Source organism: Brienomyrus brachyistius, chromosome 14 (genome assembly GCF_023856365.1).
Source record: "Brienomyrus brachyistius isolate T26 chromosome 14, BBRACH_0.4, whole genome shotgun sequence".
Lineage (NCBI taxonomy): Eukaryota > Metazoa > Chordata > Actinopteri > Osteoglossiformes > Mormyridae > Brienomyrus > Brienomyrus brachyistius.
The window spans coordinates 22,276,350-22,287,158 of NC_064546.1; the positions used below are offsets into that span (position 1 = coordinate 22,276,350).

The 10,809-nt window shown below is 51.1% G+C and overlaps 1 protein-coding gene across 1 annotated transcript in view; it reads left to right on the top strand.

Annotated features, from left to right (window-relative positions):
* The window catches only part of rock2a (rho-associated, coiled-coil containing protein kinase 2a), a 30,073-nt gene extending 19,317 nt beyond the window's left edge, over positions 1-10,756 (top strand). The window contains exons 12-32 of the mRNA XM_048974415.1: positions 30-78; positions 155-290; positions 763-854; positions 1,078-1,324; positions 1,962-2,068; positions 2,302-2,461; positions 2,716-3,061; positions 3,148-3,217; positions 3,294-3,397; positions 3,503-3,689; positions 3,974-4,067; positions 4,226-4,320; positions 4,408-4,599; positions 4,945-5,113; positions 6,644-6,714; positions 6,849-6,937; positions 7,022-7,100; positions 7,455-7,716; positions 8,166-8,379; positions 8,646-9,183; positions 9,966-10,756. Coding sequence (XP_048830372.1) covers positions 30-78; positions 155-290; positions 763-854; positions 1,078-1,324; positions 1,962-2,068; positions 2,302-2,461; positions 2,716-3,061; positions 3,148-3,217; positions 3,294-3,397; positions 3,503-3,689; positions 3,974-4,067; positions 4,226-4,320; positions 4,408-4,599; positions 4,945-5,113; positions 6,644-6,714; positions 6,849-6,937; positions 7,022-7,100; positions 7,455-7,716; positions 8,166-8,379; positions 8,646-8,679 — 2,797 coding nt within the window. The 3' untranslated portion in view covers positions 8,680-9,183; positions 9,966-10,756. The remainder of the gene's footprint in view (positions 1-29; positions 79-154; positions 291-762; positions 855-1,077; positions 1,325-1,961; positions 2,069-2,301; positions 2,462-2,715; positions 3,062-3,147; positions 3,218-3,293; positions 3,398-3,502; positions 3,690-3,973; positions 4,068-4,225; positions 4,321-4,407; positions 4,600-4,944; positions 5,114-6,643; positions 6,715-6,848; positions 6,938-7,021; positions 7,101-7,454; positions 7,717-8,165; positions 8,380-8,645; positions 9,184-9,965) is intronic.
* Positions 10,757-10,809: the final 53 nt, after the last annotated feature.

Consider the following 10,809-nt stretch of genomic DNA (forward strand, 5'->3'; position numbering starts at 1 on the left):
TTGCCCGCCCGGTGTTGTCGTCTTTTTAGGACTGCCAGCAGCCGCCTAGAGAAGGTCTCCAAGGAGCTGGAGGAAGAGGTGAGCCATCCGCGGAGAGGCGGCGGGGCCGAACACACGAGAGAGGGAACCCCCTGACCCCTGTTAACATCTGCAGATTGGCAGCAGGAAGAGCATGGAGGGCACACTGCGCCAGCTGGAGCGAGAGAACGCGCTCCTGCAGCACAAGAGCACAGAGAGCCAGCGAAGGGCAGAGAGCGAGTCTGAGAAGAAGCGGGTCCTGGAGAGCGAGGGTGAGTCCACTGTGCTGTGTCGATCCCATGTAGCTCCACTGGATATCTCATGTATCTACTATATAGATCCCATGTAGCTCCACTGGATATCTCATGTATCTACTATATAGATCCCATGTAGCTCCACTGGATATCTCATGTATCTACTATATAGATCCCATGTAGCTCCACTGGATATCTCATGTATCTACTATGTAGATCCCATTTAGCTCCACTGGATATCTCATGTATCTACTATGTAGATCCCATTTAGCTCCAGTATTGATCTCATGTAGCCACTGTGTAGATCCGGTGTAGCTGGTCGTTCTACATGAGGCTGTGCTTCTGCGTCTCCTAGATCTGGTGTAGAACTCGTATAGCTCTAACGTTGCTCCCGTGTAGCTGCAGTGTAGCTCCCGTGCAGCTGCCATGCATATCCTGCGTATAAAGCATGTAGCTGCTCCCTAGTCACAAAGCTGTGCCTCCCTTGCAGTGAACAGTCTGAAGGACCAGCTAGATGAAATGAAGAAGAGGAACCAGAACTCCCATATCTCCAATGAGAAGAACATCCAGCTCCAGAGGCAGGTCAGTGAACAGTGGCCCGGTCCGATTTGGCCCAGATGAGCCTATGTCCATTTCCTTCTCATGCTGAAATAAAGGAGGTCACCTGTTTACCTGTTGTTCTGGTCACAGACCGTGGCCTCTCACTAATATCTGAATATTCTTGTGAATGACGTGGGCTCACTGCTTCTCAGTATTCGCATGTTTTAACATGCGTCCCTCATCCCATGCACTCCCCTGCTCCCAGCTGGACGAGGCCAACACGCTGCTGCGCGCTGAGAGCGATGCAGCCACTCGCCTCAGGAAGACCCAGACGGAGATGAGCAAGCAGATGCAGCAGCTGGAGTCCAACGGGCGCGACCTTCAGGATAAATGCTGCATGCTGGAGAATAGCAAGCTGAAGCTGGAGAAGGACTTCATCAGCTTGCAGTCGGCGCTTGAGGCAGAGAAGAGGGACCGCAGTCAAGGCTCCGAGACCATATCAGACCTACAGGGTACGCTGGAGGGTTTGGAGTTGGGGGGGGCGGCAGGCTGTTAACCAATCACGATGAGAACAGCTACAAATGGCAAATGATCAATTTTAGTCCCCCCTATCTGTACTCCTGTAAGTAACTGCTTACTACCTGCTTGATTTATGTGCAGGACCAAAACTTCCTAGAATGTCCTACGTACGTTTCAGTGTAATTGGCTAATAAAGCTGAGATATCTGTCCGATCAGGACAGGGCTCCTCTCTGTTAGAATGGGATGTTCCAAACGCATATAATGGAATGTTACACATTGGATTGGAATGTTCCAAACACACAGAAAAGGGGTGTGTTATTAGAACAGGAAGGAGACTTAAGTAGTGTCAGCTGGGGAACGTACCAGAAGGGGATTATGTGTTATGTTCGCTCTCACTGGTTTGGCAAAGAACTTCCAGCACGATGGACGTGTTTGGTTTTTGGAGCCAGCAATGCTGACTTTGGGCATTTTTAGTATAGAAACAAAGACTTATTTCTGTTTCTAGGTTGTAATAAACGATCATGGAACATTTTCCAATCTGTTTAGTCTATTTTTCTACTTTGTATGAGCTTCCCAGCACGACTTGGTTTATCCCATTTTCCACACTCTATCACCACTTTTCTCTGCAGGACGTATCTCTGGGCTGGAGGATGAGGTCCAGCAGGTGAAGAGCTCCCTGGCCAAGGCCGAGATGGAGAAGAGGGAACTGCAAGAGAAGCTGACTGACCTGGAGAAGGTGAGGAGCTCGTCCCCCTGACTGATGAAGTGGCTAAAACTGGGCTAATTATCTAATCTTCCTGCACTGCTTACAGTCTTGTCAAGTAAAATGTAAAACTATTTTGCACTGTAAATATGGTACATATTCAGAGAGAAATAAAATGGTTAGAATCACACGGTACATGGCCAGTTGTGCAGCCATAATTGCTGACCCCTCCCCTTAACCTCTGCCCCTCCTTTGTGGACCAATAGGAGAAGAGTAACCAGGAGATTGACATGACGTACAAAATGAGGCTCCTGCAGCAGACCCTGGAGCAGGAGGAGGCGGCGCACAAGGCCTCCAAGGCGCGGCTCGTGGACGAGAACAAGATCTACGAGTCCATCGAGGAGGCCAAGTCTGAGGCCATGAAGGGTGAGGTGGGGCCAGTGGGCTGGGGGTGGGGTCAGTGGGCTGGGAGGTGGGACCTATTGGCTAGGGGCGTGGCCATCAAAGTAGGGTGGGGGGTGGGAAGGTGAATTTAACAGGATTAACATACAGAAGAGAAGTGGGGGGACATGATAGAATTCCGAGTGCGAGGGGAGGGTCTCTGGGGAGGCCACAGTGCTGTGAAGCACGCTGGTGTTGGTTCTGGTTTTGATGCTTAATGTCTGCAAACCGCCTTGTAGAGATGGAGCAGAAGCTGCGAGAAGAACGTGCCTCCAAGCTGAGCGTGGAGAATAACCTCCTGGAGCTGGAGAAGCGCTGCTCCATGCTGGACTGCGACTACAAACAAGCCCAGCAGAAGCTGGACGAGCTGCGAGCGCAGAAGGAGAAGCTCACGGAGGAGGTGAAGAACCTGACCCTGAAGATTGAGCAGGAGATGCAGAAGCGCAGCCTCATGCAGAACGACCTGAAGACCCAGAAGCACCAGGTAAATGCCCTGCGCATGTCGGAGAAGCAGCTGAAGCAGGAGGCCAACCACTTGCTGGAGATCAAGAGCAGCCTGGAGAAGCAGAACCAGGAGTTGCGCAGGTGAGCGATGGGCAGGGTGGCGGCATGCGGGGCACGATCCTCCTCCATGCGTGTCTGTGCTCACGCGTGTTCACTGGTGTCGCCAGGGAGAGGCAGGACGCGGACGGACAGATGAAGGAGCTTCAGGATCAGCTGGAAGCTGAGCAGTACTTCTCTGTGAGTTCATCCTGCAAGGGGCGGGGGGGGGCGTGCATGTTCATAATGCTGTAACCATGGTTACTTTCCTCCGTAGACACTGTACAAGACGCAGGTACGTGAGCTGAAGGAGGAGTGTGAAGAGAAGAATAAGCTGTACAAAGACATCCAGCAAAGTCTGCAGGAGCTGCAGGAAGAGAGGTGGGAGGAGGCCTGATCCGTCTATCTGATGCGCCTCCATGTTTCCTGCTTGCCTGTCTGTCAGTCGGTCGGTCTGACTTTGGTCCCACTGGCCCCCGCCTTCAGGGACTCGCTGGCTGCTCAACTGGAGATCACGCTAACCAAGGCGGACTCGGAGCAGCTGGCCCGGTCCATCGCCGAGGAGCAGTACTCTGACCTGGAGAAAGAGAAGATCATGAAGGAACTGGAGATCAAGGAGATGATGGCACGGCACAAGCAGGAGCTGGGAGAGAAGGACACCACCATTAGCTCGGTGTGCTGGGGAGTGGGACAGCTGTGGGCCATAGGGAAGATCGAAATGGTTTAGGAGGAATGAGTGCAGCGGAACGCTCTGTGGTGCTACACCATGCCGTGGAATGCTGTGGAATACGCTCTGTGGTGCTACACCATGCTGTGGAATACTGCCTCTTATGACATCTTTTCCTATAATAATAAGTGACAAAATATCCAAGGGCAGTGAAAATTTAGACTAGTTTTGGAATAAGGTTCTTGGACTTTAGTGTGAAGGTCTCTTTGGATTTCTCCTGCCCCCTACAGTTGGAAGAGGCGAACCGCACCTTGACGAATGATGTAGCCATCCTGGCCAGCGAGAAGGAGGAGTTCAACAACAAGCTGAAGGAGATGCAAGAGCGTAAGTAACCATTTCCAGGCTGATCTTTGAGTTTCTTAAAGTACGACGGGGAGCTGTTCAGCTGGTTTGGAGTGAGGTACTCATGGCATGATGTTCGTTGTTCTGTCGGCTTGGGGCTGGTGTCTATGATGATGAGTTGGATGTTTGTTGCTCCTCAGAGCTGCAGAAGACCAAGGAGGAAGAGCTGCTTTTGAGCCAGATGAAGATATGCTTTGAGAAGCAGCTGCAGAGCGAGAGGACACTGAAGACCCAGGTCCGGTGCAGGGTGCCTAACCGTCGTGACCCGTAGATCTTCACGCGTCCGGCCGAGTCATTCAGCTGTCGGTTCCGCTCCTGTCAGGCCGTGAACAAGCTGGCGGAGATCATGAACAGGAAGGAAGTGCGTGGCGGGGGCAGCCGGCGCGGAAACGACACGGATATGCGCAGGAAGGACAAGGAGAACAGGAAGCTGCAGCTGGAGCTTCGCTCGGAGAAGGAGAAGCTGAACAGCACCATCATCAAGTACCAGAGGGAGATCAACGACATGCAGGCGGTCAGTGGCTGAGGCGGCGATCGCAAGAACACCACTTCTGCATGTGAAGTCACAAGGGGCTTTTTGTTATTACTGGGGCTTCAATCAAGAAGTCAATTTGCCCCCCCCCCCCGTTGGATGTTTCAAAATCTAGATGAATGCATTTAATATTGAGTAGTGATGTTGTGGCCAGTAGGGGGCTCCACACAAATGCGTCTTTTGAGTGGTGGCAAATGCCGCTGTTGGAAGTCATCCAGTGTCACCTATGGAACTGGGTTAGTCACATGATGGTTTGAACTCTCAGAGCCTTTTGCTCATTCATGCACAGTAAAGCCCCCCACCTCCCCACCCTCACCCTCCCCCCAGCAAATCGCGGAAGAGAGCCAGGTGCGCATAGAGCTGCAGATGGCGCTGGACAGCAAAGACAGTGACATTGAGCAACTGCGTAACCTCCTCACGTCGCTCAACGTGCACTCGCTCGACTCGGCCAGCATGAGCAGTGGCCCCGACTTCGATGGTGACGACTCCTACCCAGGTAATGCGTCAGTATGGCACTCGGTGTGTCGTAGCTGGGGCCTGAAACGGTGATTCTCTCCCAACTGAACGATGCAGCATCGCCAACATGGGGTGTCATTTCCCGTTGGTCTTGCATCATTGTTCAGTTTCTGTGCTTTTCTTATGTGACCTTCTTCTCTTTGGTTCCATGTCTCCTTACTTTCACCTCCTCCTCTCCCTGCCTCCCCCAATCGGGGCCCCCAGTGCGTCTGACACACTCCCACACATCCGAGTCCCTCTCCCTCACCTATGAACTCACCTCCCACTCTGTCTGCGTCGACACAAGGCCCTGTGTCTTTGAGCCCGAGGATGACGAGTTGGAACTTGAGACTGAATCTTATGCCCTATCGGAACCTGACAATGCAGGTGACCTGCTTGGCGTCACATGTCCGCATGAGCCTTGACTTTGCGATACCCTTGCAGTGTCACTAACCTAACTGAGTGACGCCGCTGAGCACTGCGGCTTTCCTCAGGTCCTCCCTGGGTTTGCTAGACCTTAGGGCTGAACGATTTGGGGAAAATATCTAATCGCGATTTTTTCTGACAGACATTGCGATTACGATTTCATTTGCGACATAATTTTTTATACGTCAAGCTTCAGTTCAATATTAAGTGCGTAATAAATTTAAAACACATGACACATCAATACCACTTGAGATACCGTCAAAATATGAACTGGTCTATATTCTAATACAAGGAGGAGAATTTAAAGATGTGATGTGTTAAGTTAAATAAAGTAATAATGAATACAATTGCAGCGAAAAGAAAAACGATCTTGCAGCAAACAGCTTGGCCCCTAATAACACTAACTGCCTTTTCCCAGCCAATAAATAAGCAAGAACTACTTCGGTGTCTGCAGCCATTTTGTTTGCACCAATGTGTTATTCGTGTTAACAGCAGCGAATCTAACTCTCTCAACCAAAAACCGCAACGTTCATAACAGAGTGGCTGTTCTGAAATCGTAAAGCTGTCAGACTCTCACGCAAGAAATGTTATGGCAAATCTAAATTAATCTATTATGAACTTATAGAATTAGCTGCATCAAAAACGCTAGGGCAGTTTGCAACCCGTCCCTTTAGTATTTATGTTAAAGCGAGGCTTTTGTTTTTATTACTGTTGTGGGGTTAATTTCACAAGATGAATCTATGGAAATCAACACTTAAATCAATGAGCACAGAAACATGACAAACACGACTGTTCTGGGGGTCACAGACTCGCTGCTGTGAGGATTGCTGACTGTCTCATGGTTTTGATGGGTTAGCGGTATGCTAATGCCATTTCCCATTAACAAAAACGAAAGGTGCGATACATCCTGGTTTGTGTAATTCCTGGTTTGGCCCAGACTATTGCCTCTAATAGTATGAAGTTGTGACTGACTAATTTAACTAGCTCATGATCGGGCTGCATTTGTTTGTGATGGAGGTGCTTTCTTTGATTATCATTTTGGAATACTCGTTTCCTATTGGTCTGTCGGTGCACATCCACTGAGCACTTCCTGTGTCGTCTGCAGAAACCAGGCTGGAGGGCTGGCTCTCACTTCCACTTAGGAACAACACCAAGAAATTTGGGTGGGAAAAAAAGGTAATTTGCTTAAAGTTCCCCAACAAGGCGGTCCATTATCCAGGAGTGTGATGAGTTTTTAGTGAGGAAGCACATCTGAATCTCCATTGTCTATAATCTCCAGGCTCCTTGCTGTCTCCTTCTCGTCCTTGCAGTATGTGGTGGTGAGCAGCAAGAAGATTCTCTTCTACAACAGTGAGCAGGATAAGGAGCACTCCAACCCACACATGGTGCTGGACATCGAGTGAGTCCCCGCCGGTCCAAACCCAAGAGGACTCGTGGTGCCGGTTTCCAGTGCACTGATCCGCTCCGTTCTCTGTCTCCACAGCAAGCTCTTCCATGTGCGGCCTGTCACCCAGACGGACGTGTATCGGGCTGACGCCAAAGAGATCCCCAGGATATTCCAGGTGCCTCAACATAGGCTAAGCTGCTAGTCCTCCTAGGCTTCCCGTCAATCGTGTCCCTGTGTTTCCGCACAGAGAGATGCAGGTCCTTTTTTCTGAAGCCGCACTGATCGATTCGATAATTGCCTTTGTGGCTTGAAAGGAAGTGCTGCATGTTTCTGGATTTGTGGTCAACATCTGAGGTCAACCAAAAACCGAATGCAGCATGAAGCGCTTGAGGTTCGGGTTTGGAAGACACACCTCGGACCTCTGAAACTGGAGATGTCAGCTGTCTCATGGCTTGATCACGTAGTACTCTGTGAAAGCCTGAGAGCTCTCGTGTGATGCGATTCCCCTTCTCCACACCTGCCGTCCTAGATCCTGTATGCCAATGAAGGGGAGAGCAAGAAGGAGCAGGAGTTCCCGGTAGAGGCAATTGGGGACAAGTCCAGCTACATCTGCCACAAGGGCCATGAGTTTATCCCCACGCTGTACCACTTCCCGACCAACTGCGAGGCCTGCACCAAGCCGCTGTGGAACATGTTCAAGCCACCCCCCGCGCTCGAATGCCGCCGCTGCCACATCAAGTGCCACAAGGACCACATGGACAAGAAGGAGGAGGTCATCGCCCCTTGCAGGGGTCAGTGAGCATGCCGCTTGGTGGGAGGGCTGTGTGGAGCAGGCTATGTTACCGACATCCTGCTGTCATCAGTATAGGGGAGGCAGTGGTGTTTGGTAGAGAGCTTTGTACCGCCCAAAGCTCGAATACAGTCATAACCATCTTTAATTTCATTTTATGTTAATATTTAATGTACTTCTGTCTTATTGAAAGTAAACCGTACAGTGTACAGACACATCGGTCTCTCCACTGCGCTAGCTTGGCTCCCGTCGAGTTCTTTGAGGATAAGATGGTTCCCACAGAGCACTTTGTGTCTGGCTAACTTGGCTCCTGGCTAATGCAGCTCCCACTAGGCAGTTCATGGCTAACGTGGCTCACACTGGGCGGTTCGTGGCTATCGTGGCTCCTGCCAGGCGGATCGCTGCTAAGGCACCTCTCAACTGATGCGCCTCCTGTCTTGCACACCGCAGTGAACTACGACGTATCGACGGCCAAGAACCTGCTACTGTTGGCCGCGACTCAGGAGGAGCAGCAGAAGTGGGTGAGCCGACTGGTGAAGAAGATTCCCAAGAAGCCGCCTCCACCTGAACACTTCGCTCGTTCTTCGCCTCGCGCCTCGATCAAGGTGCAGCCCAGCCAGAGCACGAGGAGGCCCAGCCGTCAGATGCCACCTGGCAAGCCTAGGTGAGGGGGGGGCTTGCCCTTTTCACATTTACATCAGGTCCAGGACTACAGATGTAGGGTAGGGACATCTTGTCACCATTTTATAATGTCGATGATACATTTTCTTGTAAATCTGTAAATCTGTCCTTGGGACTGCTATCAGATTCTCCATGGCACAGATTATTTGTTGTCTATAACGGGATCAAGGCTCAACTTGCGAGACGAACACAAGCACAGTAGGTTCTTCCGGTACCCTGACAGTTTTCTCCACTGGTAACTTCCCATAGTGGTGGCCCCATGCTCAAAATCATCCTCCACTGACCTTTGACCCCTGTCCATTCTTGTACTGCGGTAGACCGTAAGTAGTGTGCACAGGTCATGTGACTGTGACCTTACTAACGCCTGTGTGTTCCACTTATCCTGCCAAGGAGGCATATGAGCAACTAACATGGCCGCTTAGGCAAGGAAGTTAGATGGGGCAGGACTGTGGGTCCGTCCTTGTAACCATTAAACATACCATCAGTCATACCTTGCCTCAACATATCGTGCCATCATCCATCTTCATGTCCGTCTTTCCCACATTCTGTGTGTCCCATCATGCATTCTCTCACTTGGGAATGACTGAAGGCTTTCAGGGATAGCATGCCGCATAGAACAGGAACTGGCTTCCAGGGATATGAACGTACACGCCACTGTGCTGACCAGCGCCACCCCTGAGCCACGCCTTCTCCCGTTCCAGAGTGCTGGACTGTGGTCTGCAGGACTGGGACTGGGCCGTCGATGATGTCGATGAGGCAGACGTTTTTGATTTCTGAAGACGTACATGTGAGGGAGGGGGGGGGGGGGCGAGAAGCCAGTGGCGCTCGCCGACGTCGTGGGTGTGCAGTGGGCCAGTTGCCATGAGGGCGGATGCCCACACAGGCTGCATGTCTGGTTATCCGGGGCTTAAGCTCATTAGCAACTGACTTGACGTTGCAGCAGAAGTCAATAGGCTGAAGCCTGCAGGAAGTTGGATTAACAGCAGAGCCAGTTTAGGGCACAGCTCTCTTCCTGAGCCAATCCGATTCGCTGATTGGTAACGCAAAGTCAGCTGACAGTGTTAATGTTGACTTGGTGTCCCGTGAACCATGCGCTGCTGGTTGTGTTTACATTTCCAAAGCCTGGTTTGCCTGTTTATTCTGTGTAGCGGAATTGCATGCCGGTGTCTGCAGTATTTAATTTACCCCTCCCCACCCGCCTTTAGCCTTTCATCTGTGACCTTTGTCCAGCCCCCCTAGACAAGATGGCCCCAAGATGAAGTGGGAAGACTGACAGTGCGCAGATCAGATAATCCTGATTTTGGTTTCTGGGTTTGTTGGCTAATTGCACCACCTGAGTGTATAGCTTAACGTGCTTGTGTCCATGTGGAACTTCGCAATAAAACATGCGAACCAGAAGCCTGGTGGTGTATGTTTCCCAGCATGCCGTGTGACATGCCGTGTGACATGCTCTACGCACGTGATTTTTTTTTTTACACATTGATCACTGGTTTACTGAGGTGAATCTAATTCTTTTTTTTTCTCTCTCTCCTCCATCCCTCTCTCTTCTCCCTCCCTCTCTCCTCACAGTTAACCATCTCTTCTTGTAGACGTGTTGAACACCCTGTGTGGTATTCCTTCCTAGTGCAAAGGACTGAAAACACACTCTTTCATTTTGCGTACCCACAACAGACATGAATGCACAGATACTATTTTTTTATTCTTTTAGAGACCATCTTTCCTATCCTGGTTTGCAACACTTGGCTTCCACTTGTGAAAACTAGTCTTCAGTTCTGCGTCGAGCAGGATCAGGTCTGAGTACCTGGGCTCCTTGTATCCGTGGCAACGTGTGGACACATGACAGTGTTTCGGCCTGTTTTTTCCTACTGGCTAAACCCCCCCCCCCCCCGTCAATGGACTCTCAAGGAAAGCTGCAGCTTCAGATGCTCTACTGGTCTTCCATGGTCCTGAATGCAGGAGCACCTGGGGGGACAGAGGCCTGAGACTCAGAGAGAGAGGAGGAGCTGGACCAGCGGCCCCCCCTGCAGCTGCACCCCCTGGCAACGCCATCGCGGCCCCTGGTATGTTAAGGACTTGAGCAGGATGACGGTTTTTCAGCAAAGCATCTCCACTGATCTGGGGAACCAAGATCCAAGATGAGGCCACATCGGGGGGGGGGCCTATGCATTCTGGGCGGGAGCAGCCTGAATCCACAGGCCCCCCCCACCCCCCCGTTTGTTACTTCTTCGCACTTTGCTCGTGTGATGCCTTAATTTGTGTTTGTGGCAGCGCTCTGCTCCCCTGGGTGTGATGCCTTCACTGTTATGCACCTCGGTCACGCCGCTGTACCCAAACGTATGAATGTATTTGTTCAGGCTCCGCGCAGTCTTGCGTGGCCCCCCACAGGGCCAGGATGTATATTTTCATATCCGCA